General features: G+C 38.5%; 2 protein-coding genes across 2 annotated transcripts; one reads left to right on the plus strand and one right to left on the minus strand.

Moving 5' to 3' along the window:
- Nucleotides 1-2,168: 2,168 nt before the first annotated feature.
- Nucleotides 2,169-13,310, minus strand: LOC140239483 (mRNA turnover protein 4 homolog). Its single transcript, XM_072319316.1, has 7 exons — nt 13,171-13,310; nt 11,354-11,412; nt 10,453-10,556; nt 9,669-9,818; nt 8,602-8,753; nt 7,780-7,856; nt 2,169-5,342 (listed from the first exon to the last, which is right to left on the minus strand). Exons 1-7 carry the CDS (start codon nt 13,196-13,198, stop codon nt 5,178-5,180), a joined length of 735 nt encoding a protein of 244 aa, XP_072175417.1. The 5' UTR covers nt 13,199-13,310; the 3' UTR covers nt 2,169-5,177.
- A 3,679-nt stretch (nt 13,311-16,989) lies between these two features.
- Nucleotides 16,990-26,613, plus strand: LOC140239783 (uncharacterized). Its single transcript, XM_072319603.1, has 9 exons — nt 16,990-17,002; nt 19,070-19,167; nt 20,122-20,247; nt 21,953-22,091; nt 22,335-22,501; nt 23,423-23,552; nt 24,214-24,853; nt 25,377-25,856; nt 26,358-26,613. The coding sequence occupies exons 1-9, from the start codon at nt 16,990-16,992 to the stop codon at nt 26,611-26,613; spliced, it is 2,049 nt and encodes a 682-aa protein (XP_072175704.1).
- The last annotated feature ends 1,240 nt before the right edge of the window (nt 26,614-27,853 follow it).

Raw genomic sequence — 27,853 nt, forward strand, 5'->3', positions numbered from 1 at the left:
GAAAAAAAATACAGCAGAAATATTGTCAGAAAATATATGACGCATAAAACTATGATTTTGGCCACTTGAGTGTGATCAGGGTATTATGAATCAATGCCAGTCAACGTACACGTGCACTGCGCGGTTCCGGCAAAGTACATGTAAATTATATTGTGCTGATAACAGAAGGGAACTTATCAAAGGATATGCAATACTGTAATATATTGACTGTATTATATTGACATGACCAACACCATCAGCGCATGAGGGCGAGGAAGGGTGGTAATATGACGTGGGGTGAGGAGATTGGCGGGCCCTGGATGGGGAGTGGAAAGTCACGTGACCGATTCAAGCGCGGCCACGAGGAAACAATATGCATTATTATTGCCCCGTAAGCAAACACATTCTATGGATTGACAGAAACGTGCTCTTCTGGCGAGGTAGGAAGTTACTCGAACGGATGCGCGAGAATTAAGATTGACACAACGTGTCTGCTATGCTCGATGTCACTCCACGAAATCCTCATACAGTGACCTGGAAGGGGAATGACAAACCTTATTGAATTAAATAATTCGTTGAAATCACATCATTGGCAAGAATTGTAGTTCTAATAGTTTATTAACCACTTGGATGAATCGCATCAACTGAAGAATGAAACCTCACTTTTTGTATTAATTCACTATTGTAATCAATTTCCAGTGTTAGTGTTTTTTATTGGCATTTTTATTACTATGATCACAAACACTTGTTAATTTAATGACATCAAAATTTTCTTGATAATACAATCTTCGTCATAAATAGATGTGACGCATCATGTGAATACATGTGTGTGTGTGTTTGTGAGTGTGTGTGTGCACGTATATGTTTACATAAATACTTCTCTGCTTCTGCATGCATACGCACGTGCACAGACTGATTGTTCAAGGTCGACGAATTCATATCCATGACAATTGCCTCTACCCTCGTTTGACTTTCGTGTGTTAATCAGACTAGTGTGTTTACAGCATGGAGTATTGGGAAACATGAACGCGCTCCATAGGCATGGCGCCAAGATACAATACTGCGTGTAGTTTTGGCGCAGTGAGATTTGATCAATTCGATACCAGTACAATTCAGCAGGCGTGCTTTGAATGGCGCCGCGGCCCCTCACTCTGGTAAAGGTCGGAACGCCACCATCAAATAATCAGAGAAAGTGTCCTTTAAGAAAGAGTGGATATGCATTGTTGTTGTTACCTTGGAGGCATGATCATCCCAACAAATTTGTACTGTCCTGCTTGTTTTTAATCAATTTGTATTTTTCACCTGGTCCTTTCGAGTGATAATTCATGCTTTTTACACTCTTCTGCATCCCCCCCCCCCCCGAGTTCATTCGAGTCTTCAACTTGTGTCTGAAACAGTATGTACAGACAATTCGTATAACATGTATGTGCCATCTATACAAAATGTACTTACATCTTTTACTAATATGCAAACACGTACATATACTTATATATTCAAATATATGTATAAACAACACACATACACACACACACACACATATTTGTATATATATATATATACATACACAACACACATATATATGGGGGGAAAGCAAGTTTCAGGCGGACGTCGCTCCCTACTTTTCGCTTGAACCAGGCTCTTTCGGCCTGTCATGGCCTTCATCAGGATCTGTGAAGAGAATCCTAATGAAGGCCATGACTTTAGGCTGAAAGCTTGGTTAAAGGGAAAAGTAGAGAGCAACATCTGTCTCAAACTTGATTTCTTACACATATTATCACTGATGCTCACAATGAGACATCACGTACGCAAGGATCTATCTATCTATAGTACTAGTATATACATGTATCTATATACATATATATATATATATATATACATATATATATATATATATATATATATATATATAAATTATATGTATATATATATATATAAATTATATATATATATATATATATATATATATATATATATATATATATATATATATATATATATATATATATAGTAAATATCTATCTATCACTCTATCTATCTCTCTGTCTTTCTATCTCTTTTTGCCTCACAGCATCTCTTTCCACTGACAGTAGAGCTGCGGCATGTTCTGCGTAACCCACACAAAGAAAACTCACCGACTCTTTCACGACATGACATCTTACTCGATACGAAATAAAATATATATTTTTCAGAGCGTCCGAGTGTAAAAAGCGAGCGCAGGAACGGCGCTCCCGAGTGGTTGCCGGGGCAACCAGGGTTCAAAGAACTTTTTTTAAACTGCCGCAGTTGATTCTGACTGGCATCAGATTGGCAAATGTAAAATGGATAGGTAAGTAACGAGAGATGAAGCAGATCACTTATTTTAGGCTCATTACACAGTCATTCTTATACAAGTAGACACCTCCCAACCTTTCCACCTAGAAAATTGGGATGATTTGGTTCAAAGATAGGAAAGAAAGAACACTTCCCAAAAGAGTGTGCAGCAAAATTATCAAGAATAAGAGACTCCCGTTGAATCAAGAGCTAGGAATTGTCAAAATTCAAAATCTTTCCACCAAATCCAGAATGGTTGGGAAGTCTGCAAGTATGGTACTGGTTGATAAAGAGGAACAGATCTGGAAGTGGACATAGGAGCAGACAAGGGACTCATTACTATATAAATTGTCAATGAAATGATCTTACATGGCATACTAACAGCTTCTGCCAAATGGCTGCCTTCCCTGATTTGTTTGTGGTACTGATATGGCCCTGTGAAAGAACACTGTGGACTATCAATTACAATGCTCCTGGCTGCAGCAGTTGTGCCCCTGTAGGTAAGGCACTTTATCCTCATAACTTGGTCCATCGGAGAGGTTGCTTGTTTATTAACACTCAATGCTTCCTTAGCGGTCACATAAGAATAAATCAATTCCATTCAATTTCAACTCCAATTCAATGTTTCCAATCCTGTTCTTTTATCTACATGTAAAATGTCTTTGACAGAATATTGTTTCTATTTTCTTTTCTTCAATGTCTTTCATATCAATACATCACGAACAATATACTTATGCACATTTAAAGGAAAAAAAAGTGTTGCTTATACAAAAAGAAAACAAAAGAAAAGGAAACCAGGTAAACCAACATTGAGGCATGTGTGTTGTACTTCCAGCAAAGATTTACTCAGTGCTCTGAGTTTCTTTGAATCAAACTGTCAGCTGTGAATGATAAGGGCATTAAGTTGCCACTAAACCCACAGTGTTCGATGCATCTTAACGCCCTTCTCATTCCCAGCCAATGAAATACACCTGTTTTCTTTTTTTATATCATCACCGATATAAACAAATTGCATACCTTTAATGAGGCAACATATCCATGATGCAGATGATAAGAGACAAATAACTTCTTTTTTTTTCTTTTTTTTTTTTGGGGGGGGGGGGGGGCAAATTCTGCAGTGTCTGAAAGATCTACCAGGTAGTCAAAAGTTACTTAAAAGATTGATTCTACATGTGGTAGGATAATACAAATTCAAAGATACAAACGATATTATTAAGCTTGAAGTTCCTCTACAAGGGAATATTTACTTCCTTTTGTCAATGCATAAAATTCTTAATCTGACTCATCAATCACCTCTTTGCCTGTCCCCCTTTCCTTCACCCGACCTTTTTTTTTTTTTTTTTTTTGGGGGGGGGGGGGGGGAGGGGGGCTGGTGATATCTGCTCTGCACTTGTTTCATTCTCATTCCGAGGAAATTCCGAGCTGTGCCTCAACATGACCTACCTTCTGTGGTCTGGAAGCTAGACTAGAGCAGGCCCTGAAATGGGTCGCTTCTGGTGCCAACATGGAATGGAGTGGATGAAAATTATCTGAACAAAACATATTACATTTGTTGCCGCACTGAATTACATTATGTTATAGACATCATCTTGGACAATTTGGGACATAGTGTACGTTTTGTTCAATAGTTTGCTTTGAAATTTGCACAGGACATTGTGTTACATCTCAAATATGTCACTCTAATTTTCCATAATGGAAGGGACCTGCATTTTCTACACTCCACTTAAAATGCACTGTGGACTCCACAGCAGGAACGGTCATTTCGGCATAATCTCAATCTCACAAAGTCATAGTCCCACATTCAGGCCATGAGTAAAGATGAAACATTGATGGGAGACTATGTTTTGGGTTAGACGATCAACAGGATAATTTCTTTTCCCTCCAAAACAGTATGCAGAAACTGTAAGACAAATTCAAACTTCCCATAAATAGGCAAAACAGGGGGATGCATGTCAAAATATCCCGACACCATTCTATTGAATGTAGGAACCATGCTAGCATTGAAATAATGTTGGGCTTAGATGTGAGGTCTAATGCTGTCCAAATCAAAGCCTTTTTATTCCAAACAATTTTCAACTCATTGCAACTGATTGACAAACTGCCCTACATCAATGTAAATAAGCACTGAATTGATCAATGTTTTATAGTAGTAGCCATGATAAAAGAAATCAAGGGGGTACATACTCGAGCAGAATTTGAACCTATGACCTCCTGATCTCCAGACAGGCGTCATCTCAACTCGACCACTGAGCTTCTGTCCGACAGCTAGTGTTGGTTCTAATCCTTATAGCATGCAGTGGGTAGAATTTCATGAATTTGAATAATTTTCAACTCATGTGACTCTGAGAGCACATTACATCATCAAGACAAACGATGGGTGAGGTTAATTTGAACTGGAATTCATGATTCATGCTTCATGAATTTTCTTTCTGGTGGACTGCCACATACACAGGAACCTCGTTAAAATTAGGACCTAAACACCATGACAATTACCTTGTTACATCAAGGTACAAAAAACAAAGTATATAATAATTGGGACTAGCAAATCACCTGGCCATAAGATGAGCTTGTTGCCTCTGACTTCTTATAACGAGGTTCTACTGTACAGGACAATAAGAGGACAAAAAAAAAAAAAAAATCCTTTCACTTCACAGTCTATGTCCACAGTCTTCAAGAGAGAACGCTTGACTGCACCAATCTTAAGATTTGCAAGACCTGGAGAAGAAGTAATGCACTAGATGGTGGCTGCTAAGTACAGGTATCTTGCAAGTGGACTTGCTGCATGTCTGACAGAATTCAGTCTCCGTATCAATCCAGTTGTATCAATTTCACAAGTGGGCATCAAGCCACGAGTCTGTACGGCAGTCTGACCTGCCCTTAGTGGCTTCTTAGTCCTCATCATCTATGTTTTCATCCTCATTGTCGTCATCATCATCATCTCCATCACTCCTGCCCTTGGGCTCCATCATCTTCAAGTCCTCAAACGAACCGTCGTTCGACCAACATGCAACCAGCTTGATGCGGAATTCCGCCATGGGTCTTGCAAATAGTTTCTGATGCGAGAAAGCATGGGGAAAGCAAAGATAAGCAGAGTTAGGACTACTAGCCAATAATTTGTCGTCCAACTCTGTCTGTCATGAAAAATAAAGTTACCAGGTACTCTACGAACTGATTGGTGATCATACATCTACATAATTTATTTGTAAGTACTGTGTAAGTGAAAAATCTTTCATTACAGCATTGACCTAGAATACAAAGTAAGAATTGATATCAGTATTTTCAAATATAACTAGAAATGTCGCTATGGCGACTGGTATGCCTCCGCCATAATGCATGATTCTCCTAATAGGTCTAGATAGTACATGTGGACAATGTGTGATTACATTTTCACAAAATTGGCAAAATATTAAAATGACAAGTTTGTCACAAATGTGTTGAATGTTCACCTTCCTTGACCTAGGTTTAATTGGATGAATAGGAGAGCATGTATTTGGGATTTAAGGACTGTAACTTGACTTTGACCCATTCAAACGTTTATGCATTGAGTAATTTTCAAGGTATGGAGAAAAAGTGGAATTTCTGTATTGAATAGTAAATTGTTACCATTTTATTCTGGCCTTTGACCCTAAAATTCATTAGATAATCACTGTCAGGCAGAACATGCATAAATATGTAGTACGTTTCAAGATAACCTGAGCCACTTCCGAGATATGGAGGAAAAACTTAGTGCAGCACTTTCCCTTGATCTTTGACCTTTTGACCTTTGAGGCAAAAACAAAAGAAAAAAAAAAAACTTTCCAGAGAATCTCTATTAGGTTATACATGCATACACCAAGTGTAAAAAAAAAAAAATAATCCTGCTGGCATTGCATAAACAAGAGGGCAATAGTAAAATTTTGAAGTGTTGCCCTTGACCTTTGACCCCTGACCTTTGACCCCATGAACCCTAAATTCTCTAGATAATCACTGCCAGTCAGTACATGTAAATATACTATGTTCCATGAAGATACCTTGAACAATTTCCAAGGTAAAAAGAAAAAAGGTGAAGTTTTGATGTTTTACTTGACCTTTTGACCTTTGACCTTTGACCTCATGACCCAAACTTTCACCACAGAATCTTAATCGGGTAATACATGTATACACTAAGTTTCAAGAAAATATCTTCTGGCATTGCATAGATATGATGGAAATAGTGAAATTTTATGTATTTGACCTTGACCTTTTGACCTTTGACCTTGAGCATGTGCACCCAAAAGTTGATAGGCACAACTTCACCCCCTAATACACATACATGCCAAGTTTCATTAGGATACCTCAAAAGGTTTCGATAGTTACCCTGTCCACAAAATTCATTACGGACGGACGGACGGACAACCCGAAAACATAATGCCTCCGGCACCACTTCGTGGCGGAGGCATAAAAATCAAGAATATAATCATAAAGCTGAACAAAAACAAGGACTGATATCAGTATTTTCCCATATACTGTATTGCCAAGAATATAGAGCTGGACAAGCTGCATTGTTAAAGGGGATGGCTAGTAACTGATCAGTGGGAATCAGTGGGAATGCTGAGGGATGATTGTTCCAATCCTTGTGGGATTCATTTAAAAGTACATTATATATCTACTCTTGTGTGAAAATTATTTGCTTCAGAATGGTCTCATATTCAAGTAATGTGCAGTTTAATGCTTCCAGGTAAGCGTCCCTGGTCAGTGACGGGGCATTAATCTGCACATTACTTGAATACGAGACCGTTCTGAAGCAAATAATTTTCACACAACAGTAGATATATAATGTACTCTTAAATGAACCCCACAAGGATTGGAACAATCATCCCTCAGCATTCCCACTGATTCCCACTGATCGGTTACTAGCCATCCCCTTTAAACAGAGATAATTAGCCCATGTAAGCAGCGAAAAAAAAAAAAAGAAGTATGCCCATTTACTCCTTTCAGGTGAAGTTGCAATCTTCAACACTTATTTTTCCCTTCACAAGTTCAATTTTCTCTACTATAAAACAGATAAACTAGGAAACAGACATTAGAAAAGTCCAACTTCCATCATCAGTTCTGAAAATACATAGAAAAATGACAAAATTCTGTGATGCAATGTGGGGCAAATCACTCACTCGTATTACTGCCCTTTCAGTTCTCATATTACCTTCCTATCAATTAGTATAGCTATAAGAACAATGAATTTTACTTTGAACCATCACCCCTTTGGTCCTCAAATCAACATTCCAGTGATTGTTATGAATGGTTCCATGACACATTTGCTCCTGTGACAATTGCTCTCATGAAATATCTGCACGCTCAGCCAAACATACATTCTACACACAAGCATAACCCTAACCCTAATCCTAATCCTAACTTCAAACTAAACCTAAAACCCTACCCACACCCTAACTCTAATCGCAAGTCCTTGGAGAAGACCGCACAAGCAAATGTCTTGTCACCAGTATGAACACACGGTATTTTGAGTTTACTCACCAGTATCCTGGCTTGTTCCGGCGTCAGTGTGTCTCCAAGTTTGCATACTGTGTGTTCACACGTGAGGTGGATGACACCTGTACAATGAGAAGAGTGGGATGCAACCATTACACCTCATCAAACAGAATTTCACCATCACTGCCACTTACATTCAGTTCCAAATACTTGTGACCGTCATTTACAGATTCTATGCAGTTAACCAACTATTCATTAAAGCAAAGAACTGTTCATGTTATCCCACAATTAACGACAGTAGTCATTGGTAGTGGTCGTGGCTGTGGTAACAGCAGAATAAATATTGTTGGTGGCATCGATAAAGTGATTGGTAGTCAATGTAGGGGTGATTGCAGTAATATTTGCAACAATTGTGGAAGAAATAAAATATTGTTGTGATAGTAACTTTGATTGTATCAGGCATGGGAAGACGAGTAAGGGTGATTCCGTATATGCCATAAACACTCGGGGTCTTTATTTTTTAAAATTTCACGAGCTGGGTGCTATTTGCAAATCTGACAACATGTGAAAACATTAACTGTGATCCCCACAAGAATGCAAGAATGCTACGTATATTTCTGTGTTCACAACAATATTCCACTATTTAACCACTCATGTACTTTGCAGGAAGTCATGATTCACTAAAAATTAGACTCTCTAAACATATGTTGCATATCGCAGTGAAAGTAAGAGTAAGAATGCCTCTAACCACTCAGCCAATACTACAGGAAGGATGTCAATGCACACACTAAAAGTGATGATGACCAGTAGTCCTACAAGCAGTGTACATGTGGAAGGAAGAGGGGCATGCTATGGCCAAACACCCACCTTTCCTGAGGGCTGTGGGAAGACCAAGTTGGCGAAGCTGCGGCTCCATGGAGTGCTGGAAGTCCTCGAGGGCACCCTCCGCCAACACTACCGTCTCTGTGGCTTCATTGCCTGACCGGGCGTAGTCGGCTTCTGAGTATGTCTCAAAGTACCTACAAGTGAAACGTTTCATATACATCAATCATAAAAAACTTTCAAAACATGAGCATTCTGAGAAGGTTTGCAAGAGGGGCACAAATACTTGTGCGGAACAATATTCATATCCCCCACAGATGAACAGGTTGTATGCATGGTGGTGGACATTATATCTGCTTGCTTTACAACTTAGCTACAAGACTTACTTGATTGGTAAAGACCTAAACTACTTTAGACAGATTTCTCACTAGATTCCAAGTTAGGTTAAGGCTGCATTGATAAGATTTTGCATACCACAGAACACGGTTTTGATACATGGTTTGACAGAGAAGAATTTATAAGAGTTTATCCCAAGCACATTTCTGGCTCAAACAGGGCACGTGCAACTATGACATCATATAAGCCGTGTTAAAATCAGTTGCGTTTAAGACCTTGCCCTCTAGTGCTACACTGTTTTGAATTGCAACTTGACAGTGCATGTCAAAACCATGTTTCAAAACCATGTTTACAATCACGACTACCATTTATGGCAAACTTAAAACCACAGAACATGGTTTCACAACCAAGTTTTTACCAAGAAAAGTTTGCTTTAAATGCACCCAAACACATACAACGTACATAGTCATCCTGTAATTATTTCTCTCTTTTGTCAATCTTTCTTCTCTTTTTTTTGGGGGGGGAGGGTGGGGTGGGAGCTGGGGGGTGTTTCATCAATGTAGTCAGTGCTGACAAGCTGTCAGTCTCTGACAATTTCAGTAAATCCTTGGTTTTGATTGGCTGAGATGCTTTGGTCATTGACTGTTACTATGGTAATTATCAGAGACTGACAGCTTGTCAGTGCTGACTACATTGATGAAACACCCCCTGTCCCAAACTGCACATATATTCCACATAGAGGGACCTCAATAAGAGGGCAGAGGCATAGTCCTCACCTTACGACCTCGTCTTTCGTCTGGTTGGTGAAGAGCAATCCCACATTGCCCAGCAGCTTCCTGCTGATTCTGTGAAGATTGTCCCGGTATTCGTCCTGCGAACTCTTGCCCAGGGCTACCATCATCACTTTGTTCTTGCCAAAGAAAAATCTGAAGACAAAAACAAATCTAATGATAATCTTAAAGATACGACATAACATAACCGAGGACGGATATCTCAACGTCAGAGAAGTTGATTAAGCACTTTCTTTCTTTCCTTGATATAAAGAATTCATTTTTTTCATTAATATCTACCAGTATGAAATCCTACAGTGACACCACAGATTGTTCACCATTAGTGCCAAGCCACAGCAACTGATATAACACCGCTAGCAGTGCAAGGTGTACACGTAATCGAATCTGAATTGGTGTACATAGGCTACAATCTTCTGTTAACCATTTTCCGTACAGTTCCTGAGAATGCTTCTGGAATATGTTCCTTGTAGACTAATTTCCTCTGCAATGTGGAATTGTTTGGAGTGCATACTACCTAAATGAACAGAGTTGAACCCAACAGTTGCTTAGTACTATGAACAATTGGCGAGCAGAGCCAGTGTGGATCTGTAGGTCCGTGCAAGCAGTGAGCATGGTACTATAAGCAGACCACAGGGTAGGAGCATTGTGACAGGAAAGTACACAGTATGACAAGCCAAGTGCTCACATAATTATGATATCATACCATAACAAGAAGTGTAGGGTAGGGTATATACTACAGGCATTGTTGGTTGCTTCGCTCATTACATACCTGCTGTGCTTCCAGCTGTTCCTCACATCTTTGATTTTGCTATTCCTCATGTTTTCTACTGAAAACACAAAGATCCTGGCATATTTGTCGACACAATCCCTGATCTGAAAAATAAATGAATAAATGAATTAATCAATTGTTCAATTATTTAAATAAATATTCACATGCAGTGGTTGATTTTCATATGTACATCAAACACGATAATAAAAATCTGTTGCAATTTGATTACAATGTTTATCAATTTACTCTTCATCTATAGACAGGATGCGCAGATCAAATGAAACATGACAACATATGCAGATGACAAGTACCATACAAGTTAAAACATTTTGTAGTGGGAATTCCTTCAATGTTGTGAACAGATTATATTTACGTTCTGTAAGATAAAGACAGAGAAAGCAATGGAGAATGGAGAAACATACAGTATTTCATACAAGGACTTATCGTCTACTGGTAATTTGTGGTATATTGGCTCAGGTATATAATTTCATTCAGTCTCGAGATCTTTTCCAAAATGAAATGACAGAATTGATTTCAAAATCAATCGTCAAACTTCAAGTGCTTGATCTTGAATATTCTCATATCTGACATGATTTGACTGTTGCAAAGGTATGCTTAGCACCTAAACAATCATCTAACAAGCTCTATGGCACAACAACTACATGTGTTACTGAATGCAACACCGCATCCTGGTTAGTATACATGTTTTTACAATAATCACTTTGATTCCTCCACTGATGTGATTCCTACACTATTCCTCATACAATTACCGGTAGTCATTCCCAACACCATACAGCACAGCTGCAAACTATTCTTCTTCTTTTTTTTTTCATCACCACCAGTAAGAACTGACAAGAAAGTGATGTAACAACAATCAGAGTACATTCAGAATCAAAGTTACCTCTTCTATAAGGCTCTGTTTGGTCTCCAGTCCCTTCTTCTTAGTTCTTGTTAATGAAACTAAAACAAAACAAGTTACACATGAAAAGAAAAATGAGTAAACACCACAGAAATAAGGATATGATATATGATGCTATTATTGCATGTTTTTTTGATTTTCTCTCATAGAGTGTGTTCCTTTAGCAGTCATAAACAAAACTGAAGGTATATGTACAGAAAACTCTCCCTTCTATGTAAATTTGGACAGCAGCTTTCCACTGACATGGGTTTAGCCAGAACTCAATTTCAAATGACATACAGTGTACCTAATCATCAATGACACGTGATAATGACTTCTGTCAAATGGTAACACACTACACATCATTCCCTGAAGAATAGGAGTGTTCTTTTGTTACAAAAGTACAAAGTCAGTACATTGTAATTTGTATTTTGGTATTTTTGACAAAATTGGCAGAGCAATTTTATTCATCCATTCTAAGACTTGCCATACAAATGTTAACCACATAACAAAGAAGGCCATTGCCTCTTTCTAATGATTTACTTATCTGCTAGCAATGCATAAATTCAGTACCGTATTTATGGGTAAACTCGGCCCTCAGTGCCCTCATAACAAGTGGTAACCCCGGGCGCTCCTTGTACACAGTTATACTGTGGGAGCGCCCCGAGTCAAAAGAGTGCTATCTCTGTAAGTTGGAAAAGCAACACAAATTTTCGTGCAACTATAAGTTTCGTAATTTACCAGCAAAAGGCTTTATACTTTTATAATGTACATTTGTTTCTTGCCTTCTTCATAGTATATGATACGTTCACTTGTTAATTTCCACATTTATCCCATGTATTTATATGTAGTCTTGAAAAGATGATTTTCTGCGAGAAGATCTCCATATACAATACACGTACCTCCATTTATTCTTTGGCTTTCGATGCAACCTTTGTGTGGCACTTTAAGCATTGGCCATATGAATTAAACACATGATAGTCACAATGATTTTAGCCTGAACCAGGCCCTTTCAGTGCGCGCTGTGTAGTGGCGAGCGAAAGGGTTCGAGTGAAACCCGCCCACACAATCTAACCAGCAACTAGTGATCAGGCGCCACACGATGTCACGCGGCAAGAGCTAGGAGTAGGAGTGCCTGGTCAAAATGGCTACAGTGCTACCGACTTGCACAAGCGCAGAGGTTTCAAATCCCATCTTCGTGAGCAGTTGTCAATCTCGGAGAACCCTGCTAACCGAATCACTTAAAGTCATCAATTTAGTATAATTTAGACAGAAATGGACTATTAACGGACTATTATGTTCCGCGTCTTTATGTCTCTTGTCAATAATTGAAATACATCGGCAAGTATTCAAATTGATGCATATTTTAGTATGTTAAGTTAAATTTAACCGAAATACTACGCCTTTCCAGATCCAAAATCCAACAATGAGGCTGGTTGCAGCACCACAGTTAAACAAGTGGCCAAGCAAGTTTACCCATGCCAATGGCCATGGTACCGGTACACGTATATGAATGATTCTATTAATGTAAACAAAAAAAACACAGACAAACAAAGACATACAGACTGCAGATTTTGACATAAACTGAGCTATAATAATTTACAGCCCAAACTCGGACACATATCAGTAAACATCACATGCACATATGATTACATGCACCTACTTAGTTGTCATGTCATACAACTTACGCCATATCTAGTGTATGGGGCTACAACTAGTATCATCACTGACACTGTTCTTTCCATTCCAGCTTCACACATGATTGTCAGTGCCAATTGTGGTAAATTATAATGAGCAAACAAACGATAGTATTCACTTACTTTTCTTGTCTCGTTTTGACTTGGGCATTTTGTCTGATTGGTTCAAATCCAAATGTCTTTCACAGAGAAAATACAATCAACCTTGAAGTCGCACTGTTGATCAACCGGCCACACACGTGTACGCGAGCCATGCCACACACATGTTGCAATCATCAGTGTGGTACCAGTATACAGACTAGACGTAAGAGGGCGACATTGCCCATTCACGAGTACGATTCTGTCTATTTTGCATTTCGGAGAAGGATGGGCTTTGGATTTAGAACTGGGGGTGTTTCATCAAGTTAGTCAGCCCTGATAAGTTGTCAGTCTCTGACAATAACCATAGTAACAGTCAGTGACCAGAGCATCTCAGCCAATCAAAACCAAGGATTTTGCTGAAATTGTCGGAGACTGACAACTTGTCAGCGCTGACTAAATTGATGAAACACCCCCCGAAATGTAAAGATAATGATAAAGATATCTTATGATCATGTGCACAATAACATAAGGATGCATCTATTGTCGCACATGGACACAGACTCACAACTAATCATCCCACGTGATATTTGGTTTAATTTACAGTATTTGCTTAATGAGGTGATGATTCAGCCATTAACAATTTACGAGATATTTAGAAACCACTCTATGAAATGTTACAGAACATCGATCTATTCTAAGAGAAATAAACAAAGTTTATTTGATGAAAACAAGTTTTGAAAGGGTTGAGATACTCTTGTATCCAAAAACAAAGTATTTCTCAACCATTTTAAAACCAGTTTTCATCAAAAAAAACTTTGATTACCCTATAAATTATAAATATGCTCTTCATTTCATAAGAGGTATTTCTTTCTCTCTCTCAAAAAAAAAAATCATCATAAAAAAAGTTGGAATCCTGAAGTCCCCTCTCAACCGAAACTGTACCATCCCTTTAAATATTTTAGCAAAGGCTCCGGACATGAAAACTTCACAAATCTAGAGAGATTTATCTTTCCGTTGCTAATCAATATGCCAGTTGGCATTTGTCGCTACTCTTCGTATGACCATTAACAAAACCATATATTCTGTACCCAACCCATCAGAAAAATATCATTTTACAACTTGAAATGAAGTAAATTTGATAGTATAGCTTAGAATTTATGCACCTGACCCGTACGTGGTTCACCCCACAATTTTCTCTACGTATACTTTTGATAGAGATCAGTCGATTAAATGAACATGAATGGATGTCTATCTCTGTGATCTAAAGTGTGGAATAAGAGATCATTAGAAGGGCAGTGCATATACATTTATTAATTTCTAAACCATCCTTATACTGCTATAGATAAACCGTTTTGCCGAGGACTTTTCGGGATATATTTTAGGCCAGTAACTAGGCTTTTTATGGGAGGGTCCAGAATAGTTAGAAAAAGTGGACCTTTTAGTTCAAGTTTATGTTCAACACTGGGGGCGCAAAATATTTCTGGCGCCACTTCCGGGTCTAATCAGCTGACAAGCAAAAAGAAAGAAAAAAGGTTTCAGCGCGGTTGTCTGGTACATTGGTACAATGCCTCTGGCGGGAGGGGGGGGGGTGCCGCGACTCTTTTTTTTTCTTTTTATATCCTCATTTTTTGTTATTCATTTATTTATTTGATTTATTGATTATTATTATTATTTTATTATTATCTTTTTTTTTTTTTTTTTTTTTGCTGCTGGCAAACGGGTGAGGGGGGGGGGGGGGGGGATCCCGGAACCCTGGAACCCCGATTCCCCCCCCCCCCCCCCCCGACGAAATTATAAAACAAACAACTAACAGCGTGAGAATGATCTTCTTTCGCGGCTGTTACTCATGCATTTCGCTACTAATACAGCTCCTGGTACAGTACAATACAACATGTAATATACAATGTATAGCGCTCTCACAAAATATAAGTTATTTCACAATAAGGCTTTATATCAATAACGGAAAATGATATTCATGGTTGATAAAATTCCTGAATAAAAAGTAGATTTTGAGATGTTTCTTACAAATTTTCAAAGAAGGGGACTGGCAAATAAATCTTGGAAGTGTCTATACCGTATATGAATTTGAATTTATGTCCCAAAAAATTACAACGGGACCCTCCGCAATGACATCTTTAAAAATAGTAAATCAATCCAAATACAAATTCAGGGTATGAAATTATAACTCATTGCCCACATCTTACAGAAAACCACATTCGATTTGCTTCAGTGGTCAAAGAGAAATGAGGAATTTTGTAGAGGTTGTCAAGAATCTCTTCCCTCCAAGTTCTGTCTATTGTATTCACACACAAGAGCATCGAGGTGCTAAACTTGGAAGAATCAGACTCATGATATGCTTTACAACATTTCACATTTCTCTGTGACCGCTTAACCAAATTGAATGGGGTTTTCTGCAAAATAGAGCTAAGATGTTATATTTTAAGACCCTGAAGTAGCATGTAGACAGTTTAATCATATTGGGTGTTATCAATGCTAAAATTTGATTGTAATTTTTTTTTTTTTTGGACATACTGTATATAGGATCACGTGTCTGGGAAATCATTGTAACCACCTGATTAATAAGTGTCAAATCTAAGACATTTGGTGATACGGCTATTGGAAAAATGGCACCATCATTATGGAATAATCTCCCTCTCAGTGTTGGATGCATTACAGATTTTGATAAATTCAAATCTGTGTTGAATACTCATCTTTTTGATAATTGTTACGTATGTGTTTGAATAGAGAAATATGTGATAGATTTTGTTTTCATTAATTTTGTATGTGTACACGCATAGAGACTATCTTATGTTATTATGCTTTCTAAGAACTGACTATTATCTATTTAAATTATGTTTTACAAATAAATTTGTATGAATATTTTCTGAATGTGTTTGTAATTTTAATTGCTATATTGACATCGTTATTAGCAGCGTGTTCGTCATCATAAATATCCAACTTATTGCTGAGATCCTAAGTACTGATTTTGATTAAAAAATCAAACAAACACAATCGACCAGGAAGATAAAATAAAACGTACAACTCATCATAAACAAAAGCAGAGATTAGCAAAAACCAACCAAAGCATTTCTTGTCATTTCCATCGAGGAACAACTGAATTTCTTTTATTTTCTTCGTTGAAACACAGCACTAGCCAACAGGTGCATACCATCAATAGTGTTCAATGGAAAGATTGACCTGCTCCTGATTGTACCAGGTCCGATAATCTTTTTCGGAACAAAGATATTATTTTGTTTCTCTCTCCGAGCCATGCTTTATCATGGGCTTCTGCCAAAAGGAACCGATTGTGGATTATCCTTGGATTGTTCATAGACTATGATGCTGATGAATGGCCATGCTCTTCTAAAAGGGGATGATCGTTTACAAGCTTATACCGATGAAAAGACCATCGTTTTTTCTTTAGTGTCTGGAAAATTTGAAACACTGAATGCATTGATCTTTCCCATTGATCACTCACACCCTTTCGCCTGTAGTTGTATCGTTAGGTGTCATCCACGGATAATCGAAGAAACAAAATTCGATAGGCACCCTGTTGTGAATGAAATAAGCCTGGGGGCAAACAAACTGACATGTTGTGGTAATAGGCAAAGCATGTGCACTGTCGGTGTTTGCAGGGTGGTCAATTAACAAATTGAACTGGGCATGCGCACAATGACAATGTGGTTGCCAGCTTGCTTAGCTACGCAACGCCTCTCGCTATTCACGCGGACATGGCCAATGGTTTCCAGTTCTGTTAGTTGGCGACATAAATATATGAATTCTGTCATCATCACCTCTGAAAGGAAATATGATTTGAATGCGTCACCAAAAATTGGCTGAAATGCTACTTCATGCATAGCCATGTCACGCCCAGGTAAGGATAGGCATTTCTTGCCTTTTACATGCGTAGTGTTGGATGTTCATGTAGCAAGAGGATATGGGTATCTTGTCGATTTGTGTTATGCGCTTTGGTCCCATCTACTTATTATTGTGTTGTGACTTACCTTGCGATTGTTTATTTTTGGGCAGTAAAATGCAGTGCATGCATTTTGCATTTCACTACATACACAGCAGCGTCCGGTAAATGACATGACGACAATGCATGATACGCATTAAGTGTGTGGCTACTTGAACTATAAATTCACATGGTTTATGCGTGCCGCACTTGAAAATTTCTACTTGAAATAGATCCTGATACAGAGAAGAGTAAGAAATCTAACCTTTGAGCTTTAACGTTTCTAGTCCCAACTTTAACTGCAGCCGGGACCGCCGGTGAGAATAAATTTAGTTCACTCTTGTCTCTGCTCTGCAAGTGCAATGTCTATGAAACTGTGAAAATTATACTTACCACTGTTACACTACACTTTTTCTCTTACACTTCATTTTGCTCAACATAAAACTATTGTCGTATTGATATTCAGGGGCGACTCCAGGAATTCTGTAAAGGGGAAGCACCTGGTACAAAAGGAGGCGCACGCGCCCCCCTATTTCGTTCTATTTATTTATTTTGTTTCAACAAAAAATAAAGAGGGGGCACGATCCGCCACTGATTTCCACTTTTGAGTGGCAATGTTATTCCTCCAAAAAACTTCAAAAAAAAAAAATAAAGAGCAAAAAATCTTTCATGTTTTCCATTTTCTCTCTCGCACTTCATTTTGCTCAACGTAAATGATATTGTGTGAATTATTGTAAATATGCTTGATTGATTAGTCTAGGTGTTTATTGTGCCTGTGCTTGTGTTTTTAGGCCGAGGGACAGAGTATTAATGCAATGGGACATTTTTAAGACAGATATATTTGGAACTCTGTTTGTGTCAATTGAACATGTACAAGCTTTCTATTATTAAAATGATGGAAAAGGATGGTCTGGAATTGAAGGTTATATGGAATGCCTCTGTAGTGATAATCACAACATAAAAATGCAGTTTGTGTCTTTGATATTGTGTACTCCAAATTCATTTCAGATTTTTTTTTTTTTTTTTTTGTCAAGTTGTGCAAGTTTCATATTATTATGTTGTTGTTTTAAAGAACGAAAGGAGAGAGAATTTTATTATTATTATTATTATCATAACTGACATAAGTTACCTTAGTACATGATAATTATGAAATTCAAAATGTTACACACACACACACACACATATATTTTACAGCTGTACCTCCAATTTGAGAAATGCAAGACATAAGATACCATCACAAAGGTTGGAAAATTGCCAGAATTTAACTTGAAAGGGGTAATTTGGTATCTCACATAGCATAAATTATGTTTGTCAAAGAAATGACTTCAGCTACTCACAAAGAAGAATGTCTTTCAGTCTAGACAAATAGAATATACAGTTCATGAAAATATCAAATATATATTTCCTTTTGAATTTTTGAAGATTTGATGTTGTGTGAATCTTGAACACCAGAATTTTGATAGGACTTCCATATCAATGAGGATGAACATTTTCTGAAGCGTTTAGTAATTGCAGAATAAAAATAGGCCTTAAAGAATGGGAGCAGCAGATATGGTGTATTTTCTCAGAAATTTCAGGGATGATCAGTTTGTGATATCACTCATGATCAGGAGCTGCTGTGGCCTAGTTGACAAGACCAAAGACTCAATGTTAGGGTCACTGATTCAAGTTTGATGGCAGCATTGGTTGTGCCCTTCAGCAAGACACTTTATCGGTATTGCCCAGTTCTCCATACAAGTATAGCTAGGAATCAAAGCCATTGGTCTAACATTTCTAGTTTTACTTCTGATGCTTGGGTTTTTTTGTTGTTGCTGCTGTTTATTTTTATTTGTTAGTAATATACTGTTATTCCAAACTCAGCAACAAATGCAGCAATACTGATTCATTTTCTTTGATTCCTCCTCCCCTTCTCGCTCTCTGATCTATAACTCCATCTTTCTGTCTATCAATCTGTTTTTTCCTCCCCCTCGTTACCTTACATTTCAGGCACAGGGAAGCTCTCAGCCGCTGGGAGACGCTCGGCTGGGGGAGGAGACCTTGTGCCTTGTCACACATGTGGGAGGACATTTTTACCGGATGCGTTGGTAAGAAATTTGCAATCTGATGTGCCTAGATTAAGACTATAAGAGGATTGGCTCTGTGTATGCACATACAGGTATATATGGCATGTATGCCTTGTTTGTTGTTGTTTTGCATCAATTTGAGAGAAATGATGTGTGTATTGACTGGTAAGTATGTTAAATGTGGCTTTGTTCACTTTTCAAGGTCTTCTGAGTGACAGAGAGTTGAGAATGAGGAATGAGTATGAAATAAAGATATGTAGTTTCTGCTCCCAGAACAAAATGGAAAAGATGACCCAGTCGCATAAGCTCAAGATGATAACTCTTTATAGTAGGCCTACCATTCAAAGTTTGTGAGCATGATATATGCTGGCTTTACATTTGGTAGACAGTAGAGCCTTTCTTGTGCCAAATAAAAGTCATAAAACAGGTTGATGTCTTTTTCTTTGAAATCATAACTTAATCACAAAGTCCGAGAACAGCTTCAGACTGCGGTGAAATGCCAGTAGAACTGTGCTGTACTATCAGCACCTGTGCACTTGTAAACCAAATTTTGGAGCCAGATTGTGCAAGAGTGTATTAAATGCTTCCCCCTTTTGTGTATATAACGTAGGGGAAAAGTTATTGATGCTGTTATTGTTATATCAATAGACAAATGCCCGCCCTTCTGCATGGCAGATTATGATGTAATGTCCACTAAGTTTGAAGCAACAGAATGTAATGTGTGCATAAATAAACATGAACTTGTCTCTCATAGCAAATTTGTTATTGATTATGCTTCAGTGAATATATACTGTATGTTAGTGTGTAAGATTGTATGTGTGTATTGTGTGTCTGTGCATTGTCTGTTGTTGTTTTTGACACATTTCTTTGTGTGATATTGCACTAAATTGAAAAGATTGGTATTGCCATTGTTTTTTCTTCTTTTTTTCCTGGTTTTATGGTAACTTTCTCATCTCCACTATTCATTCCCATCAGACAAGGCATGTTGGAATATGTGCCAAAACCTTCAACCGCAAGAGGAGAGTGTTCGAGTCTGGTCGGCAGAGAATTGCAGGAACTGGAATATCTGTCACTAAGATTGTCAAACCAGGACAGGTGAAGGTAGGAAAGAACATTTTTTATCTCCTATTTATGCAGAAACTGCTTGGGCAATCAAAGGTTTTACCTACTTTTGGCATTTGGCTTTACATGAGTCCCAAAGAGCAAAACTCCATGAATGCTGTTGGACTTTTGTATAACTCTTTCCTTTTATGGGAGCATGGTATACCAGAGTCCCATAGTATCAACTGACTCTATATGGGAACTTAGTATAAAAGGTTCCCAAAATGTAGACGAGAATGTCTACATTCATATTTATTTGTTTTATATTGGCTTTGATAGAAAGATTAGAGTTTCTTCTTTCAATTTCAGTTTGTTTGTTGTTTTTTTCTGTGTGATAAGTGCATGTACGGCAGTATTATTTGTGTTTTTTCATTGTAGTGTGCATTTGTTTTCTGTGTATTAATCTATAGCAAAAATAATTTTTAACCAGCAAATATTGTTGGAGATATCAAATAATATACAAAATTCCTCTCATCCATAAATGAAAAATGTGCAAAATACACCATTATGTATATAATGGCCAAGTGCCAAAGATTATGACTGTTTCCCCATTTTAAAGGGTGTGTACAGTTCTGGTCGAGGTGAGGATATAGCTTTTAACGTTTTGCGAGATATTCAGAAACCACTCTATGAGATGTCAAAGAGCATGCAATTCTAAGGGGTATCAAAAGTTTATTCGATGATAATTGGTTTTGAAATGGCTGAGATATCCAAAAACAAGGTGAAACAAAGAGATCCTAATAAAGTTGTGGCATGTCGCCTTTTATTATTAGCACTTTTTGGGATATCTCAGCCATTTGAAAACCAATTTTCATCAAATAAACGTTGAATCCTTCTTAAAATTACATGCTCTTTCATATTTCATAAGAGGCTTTTCATTATCTCACTTAGGAATGTTCAAAACATGAATCCCCACCTCAACCAGTACTGTACAGTCCCTTTAAAGCACACACTGATGATCATAGGTATTGAGAAAATGTTAGTACCCAAATAGTGTCAGTGATGATGTCAGTGATGAGTTTGAGTTTAGTTGAGTTTATCTTATTTCACCACAGGTCACTCACTTCAGCCAATGGCTGTTCTTCTGTGAGTCCGTGAAGTAAAAACCATTACAATGACAAAATACAATGTTTTATACATAGTATAGGAAACGTAAAAAAAAAAAAAAAAAAAAAAAAAAAAAAAACTAGAACAAACAAAAAACACACATAAGCAAAACATACAAAATCATACATATTACATAAAGAAAATGGTAATTAAGATACTGAAAAAAAATTAAAAGAAAATAATTGATGCACAATGTTTCAGTTCAGTGCAAACAATTACTATGTATATAATCTATCTACCTTATTTTTAACTATAGAAAGGGATACACTTTGCTTTACATCATCTGATAAATTATTCCATAGTTCAGCGCCTCAATATGTTATACTACATTTCTTGAAATTAGTTCTCGGATGAGGTACATCTAGTTTCATTATTCCTTTTCTCAGAATGTAAGTAGTCTGCTTAAATGAAAATAAATTGCATATAATTTGTGGTATGGTCCTATTTACAATTCTATACATTACATACAATAACTGTTTATCACTTCTTTCAATAAATGTATCTATCTTTAACTTTGAATTTGTCTGTATCAAATCAATCAGTATGATGTATCAGTGATGATGTCAGACCATCATCTTCTGAATTTATCTCCCCTCAGAACCAGGGTGTCAAGCAGACAAACTGGAGAAGGAACCACAAAGACTTTGTCAATGCCATCCGGTCTGCCAGGAAGGCCCAACATGCAATACGCACAGGGAAACCCCTCCCTCCTCCGCCGCCTCCGTCGGTCAACCCAGGTCAGTCATGATGACAATGACGACGATAGTTACTTAGGGACTTGTTCTCTAGGGGAGACTGTTCATTGTGTACGAGGTGTTTTCCTAGAGCATGTATGCTATCAGATGAAACTGGTTATGAATGATAAAAGCAGTCTGAAGCAGTCATTACTTTAATAACATCTGCAGTATATTCCACAAAAGATGTTGATATTGATTAAATTTTTGTGCTTTCTACTTCTGATAAATCACACATATACACAGATTACATCCAGTGTCCGCACTGCAGCCGGAGGTTCAACCAGACAGCGGCTGCAAGGCACATCAACTTCTGCGGGGAGCGGACCAACACCTATGGTAGCCCGGTCAAGCCCCTCAACAAGAGGGCAGCGGCAGACATCAAGGGGAGTAGGATGGCCATCAGGAAAGCTGTGAGTGAAGCAATGGAATGAATGAATGAATGAATGAATGAATGAATGAATGAATGAATGAATGAATGAATGAATGGATGGATGGATGGATGGATGGATGGATGGATGCATGAATGAATGAATGAATGAATGAATGAATGGATAAATGAATGAATGAATGAATGAAATAATGGATAGATGGATGGATGAATGAATGAAAAAACAAATAAAGGAATAGATGGATGGATGGATGCATGAATGAATAAAATGCAAATTCAAAAACTTTAGAGCTTGTTTTTCAAGTCCTGAGTAGAGAAATATCCTTTCCTATCCTTTCTTTGAACCAGTCTTGCATCTGGACCCTAATATAGCATAGAGATGTGTTGACCGCAAACAGCAAAGTGTCTATCATTATCTTTGTCACCATATTTGGACTTAATTGAGTAAAGCATTTCCTTATTTAAGATCTCTGTTTTATTAGCTGTCTGACTTTAAAGGGTGTGTACAGTTCTGGTCGAGGTGAGGATTTAGCTTTTAACGTTTTGCGAGATATTCAGAAACCAATCTATGAGATGTCAAAGAGCATGCAGTTCTAAGGGGTATCAAAAGTTTATTTGATGAAAATCAGTTTTGAAATGCCTGAGATATCCCAAAACAAGGTGAAACAAAGAGATCCTAATAAAGTTGTGGCATGTCGCCTTTTAGCACTTTTTTGGATATCTCAGCCATTTGAAAACCAGTTTTCATCAAATAAACGTTGAATCCTTCTTAAAATTACACGCTCTTTCATATTTCATAAGAGGCTTTTCATTATCTCACTTAGGAATGTTCAAAACATGAATCCCCACCTCAACCAGTACTGTACAGTCCCTTTAAGTCCAATTTGTTCCAATTTTTCAATCTGTGATTCAAACAAAGTTGATTGCCCATTTCTTTCCAAAGTATGACAACATCATTGTGAGGCGCAAGCCGGCCACCAACCCCTACGCCTACGCCCAGGGTAACACAGAGAAAGAGGACAATGTGACGGTCTACTCAGCGGCTTTTGGGGGCCTGGGGCCCAACCAGCAAGGTCAGTGCACTATTCCAGTGTTGCTCTCCAAATACAAAATCTGATTGCAGTGTCCCCATCTTTTTTGGCTTGGATGATAGATTAGATTACGTATCTGTGTCAAGATTGAGTTTGATGTGACTTTAATTGATTTTTTTGTCTCTGGCAGGTTTATATATACACATACACATTGTTGTGGATACATAGATATGTAGAATACAGAACAAAATTGGTGCATTTGTGTTATGAGAATGCATTTATGCTTGGCCTATACATTATGAAGACAAGAAATGGAGTAGAGCAGATCTTTACCTAGGTATTCTTGCACAGCATCCACTACAACATTTTCTAAATTAATTTATTGTTTGTAGTGCACTTTTTAAGTTCTTCTTTGAATGCGCATCTTGTGTTTATTACAGAAGTGACAACAAATTATGTTGCAGGGAATCCAGATGACTGGTCATATTCTTGAAATGGCAACAGAAGTACTTTAATCATTCCTCCAAAATCATCACCACAAAAATGCTATAGACACCTTGTACAAACAGGTTCTGTTGTCAAAGTTCAAGATATAAGAGTCAAAGTTGTGACAATCAGGCTAGTAGATGCAGTTCATATTTTTATTTTTAATTATTGTAATTGCACAACATTTTCTTTGTCAAACTCTGTGTATTTCTCACAGCATCTACTGTGACAGCCAGGAAGAAGTACACCTCACCCAGGAGAAGAATCACCTCACCAAGACAGTATCTTTCACCCCGCCAGCAACAGACCTCGCCCCATCAGCAGCAAGCATCGCCCATTCAGCGCACGTCTCCGCGCCAGCAGATCTCTCCCAAATTCCAGCCCACTACGACGAGAGATGCTACGTCGTTCTCGTACAATCATCAGCCCTCATCGTCTCGCTTCCAACCCGGACTCCAGCAAGAATCCTCGTTGCTGCCCCAGGCGACTTCCGTGCAGAAGTCCCCCAACGTGGCACACCTTCCTCCAGCGACTGGACCGCATCACCAGTTGCCATGGCAACAGCCTCCGTTCAGCCAGGGTACATCACAACAAGACTCCTCCAAGCAGCTCCAGTCCCAACACTGGCAGCAGTCGTCACCCTTGTCGAGTGCGAGGCCGTCGTTCCCCCCTCAGATCGATGCAACCAGTTCCCACAAATCCCCTCCGCCCCTTCAGTCGACCTTCAACTCACTGCCGCCGTGGCAACAGGGTCTTGCATCAGCAAACGGTGCCTCCCCGCGGACGACTAGACTGCCCAATGGGCACATACGGAGGTCAAGACTGATAAAATCGGGAAAACCCAAAGGCAGTGTCAGGTGAGTACTAAATCATGTGACAGCCTGAAGCTTTAGTTAGTACCTAAGTACCTTTGTTTAGGAATCAGAGAATATGAATGACTTTATGCTCTATATGCTGTACATCATTTCCTTGATATTACTGTAATGGATGCTACCTGCTTTTTCAGTTGCATTTGTGTGCATTTCAATAAAACCATTATGATCAATGATGATAATAATGATTTACTGATGACAACAACATACACAATGACATACCACATATGCCTCATATTTCGTGCATGTAATTGCAAATCCGTCTATGTTCAGTGCAAATGACCACACTATTGTCTTTCCAACATTTGAAGATATGCAGATGAGACTTAATACAGTGGAGGTATACACTGCAAAAAGTAAAGGAAAAAACAGTATTTTCAAATGCGTTATTCTGATAACATGGAGACACAGAGCTGTGTATCATCAAAAATGTTGAAACTATAAACCTTGCATAGAATCAACATTGCTGTAAGCCGCCCATTTTCTATCCTGGTTATCTGGTTTTCAGGTTCTCTGAAAATGTGGAGGTACAGACATTTGGAGATACATTCCCTGGACCCATTGATTCCTCGGGATTTCCGGATGATGCCGGCGCCCCCTATCAGTCAGACTTTGCCCATGACAATGCACTACCTCATACATTCAACGAAGACAGGATCAGTCAACACCAAGACTTGATGTCCGTGCTCAAGGGTAACTATGGCGACGAGGTGATGCTGGCCACACCCGGAAACCACATGGAAGAGATGATGCTCTCCCGCCACCTCAGCCACCTCTCTCCGCACCACAAGAGCCCGGGAGGGATGGGTAGCTATGGTGGCAACCAGGGAGGTCACGCAACGGACCTGGTTCCTCAGAGCATGGGTCTCCAGAGGGGTGCCATGCACTCACTGGACAAGACTGGTGGCAGCTCTGTTCTACCATCAACTTCTCCCAGGACCTCCTATCACGATTCATTTAACAGAAATGATTACCAGTCTTTTGAAAGGTAAATATGAACCTACTAATTTAGCAACAACAACAACAACTACAAAATGACAGGTCTCTTTCCTTGGACCATATGAATGGATAGAAGGTAATCCAAGAGCTGTTCTTGTATATCAAACAAAACTAGTACCTATTGAGTCATTGCTTCAATATCTTCCAAAACTATTGGTTATCTAAAATGGTTCTATAAAATGGTTTTATAAAATCGATTTCACTCTTGCTGTGAAAGTCCTATCTTGAGTGAAGGGAGTGATCTACATCCATGGCGAAAAAAAAAATATCTTTGACCATGTGTTGCCCGACATACCCATATTCATGTTAGTACTATTCAGACTACATCATCTTTTCTTTCATCTTTAATTTTATGGTCACAGTTATTTGTACAATTATTGAGAAAATACCTCTGAGAGTTCATCTCAGGGTATACCTTTGGTGACTGCATATTACTGCACCAAAGCTCTGACAAGATCATCTTCTATCTGTTTTGGCTATAACTTTTCAGCACAACTCCACTGGACTTTGGGAACTCCGCTGCACTACATTCCAACTACAACCAACCGTCCCAGGTTGGGCCTCCAACAGGGTCAGGAATGGTGGGCTCTCTCGGGAGGCGGCCCCGCCCGATTGGCTCCACCCTTCGCAGTCCCCTGGCAACCAAGCCGTCTCCCAGCGACTTTGGCAAGCTGTCCATCTCCGGCAGCACGCAGAGGAGTGGCGGGCTTCACAACATTCCACGATCGAGCGGGTATCCGATGTGAACGCATCGAGTTGATCTGATATGTGTGATGGTTATAATGCAATGCAAGTATGCAGGTGGTATGAGTCACATTTAGATGCACGCATTTACATCTAGGTCTGATTTCCCTTTATCAGACAGGTGCATGTTCGGATCATGTCAGGGTTACCAGTTTGGTGGAAAATTGCGATGACAATTATGGTTATAGACTGTGCCAACTTTTTCTCTTGTTTATGAATGGAACAGCAAATGCCCAATTAAGCAAAGTGTTTAACATGATTGTTTTGGTGTATTGGTGTAAGAAGAGTTTGCATGAGGAAAATGTTAGAGATTTGTGTAACTGACAAGGAATATAAGTCACCCATATATTCTGCCATTATTTTTTTTTTTTCAAAGTACGTGAAGCAGAATGGAGGAAAGGCACATGCACAAACAATTCTCACGTAACACAATTGTTCCTGCATAGCAGAAGAATCCTTGACTGATAAAAATCTTTTGCAAAAGTTCTGGTCAGCTCTCAAGATGTGAAAAGAGACATCATGTCAAGATGTTACTTCAATGTGAAATCACAAATTTCTAAGTCAGAAATGTTGTGCAAATCAGCCCTAAGCCAACACCCTGTAGCACTGACAAACTTTGCTACAAAAGTAACTATGAGCTTGTAAGCTAACTTCACTTCAAATTGAACACTGGCTTGTTGCAGGGAAAATTTTGTAGCTGTGCGTGCTACCCTGTCACAACTTGGCATATAATTGAGAGTGTGAGGGGGCAGGACAAGAATAGGTTGTCAGTCATCTGGACTTGTATGTGTGGTGGATCTGGCCACCAAAGTTGGATTTTAGCAATCAATAGCAAACCTGAAGGCCAGTTTACTGTTGTTTCATAATGTATGACATAATTTCGTTGTATTTTTTCCTTGGAGGACCACAATAACAAAGTGCACATGTGTTCCATTCATCTGTGCCTACCAATGCATATCAATACTTAAGAATAGAGTTTGGATATGCAACTTTTGGCTATGCTGCTAAGTGGCTATGTTGTTAAGCCTTAGGCAAAGTACTGGTTGTTAGGAAGAGTTAAAATTGTTATATGCCAGGAAACTGATCTATAGGCCAATTTGCTGAAATTTTATACCATTTTGTATACCATTATTCATTCATTTATCAATTTACTCATTCTTCAGGCATAAAGGCTGTAATGCTGCTGATACAGTTCAAGGGGTTTTATCATATTTTGAATTCTTGTGCATTGTCTTATTGGGA

Source organism: Diadema setosum, chromosome 16, assembly GCF_964275005.1.
Source record: "Diadema setosum chromosome 16, eeDiaSeto1, whole genome shotgun sequence".
Classification (NCBI taxonomy): Eukaryota; Metazoa; Echinodermata; class Echinoidea; order Diadematoida; family Diadematidae; genus Diadema; species Diadema setosum.

Coding starts and splice junctions, on each gene's coding strand:
- LOC140239783 (XM_072319603.1), top strand. Junction 22,092..22,334: donor GCCTCCGTCGGTCAACCCAG/GTCAGTCATGAT, acceptor ACATATACACAG/ATTACATCCAGTGTCCGCAC. Junction 23,553..24,213: donor CCTGGGGCCCAACCAGCAAG/GTCAGTGCACTA, acceptor TATTTCTCACAG/CATCTACTGTGACAGCCAGG.
- LOC140239483 (XM_072319316.1), bottom strand. CDS start 13,198: ATGCCCAAGTCAAAACGAGACAAGAAAA. Junction 11,413..13,170: donor GTCAAAACGAGACAAGAAAA/GTAAGTGAATAC, acceptor GTTTTGTTTTAG/TTTCATTAACAAGAACTAAG. Junction 8,754..9,668: donor ACGAAAGACGAGGTCGTAAG/GTGAGGACTATG, acceptor TTTCACTTGTAG/GTACTTTGAGACATACTCAG.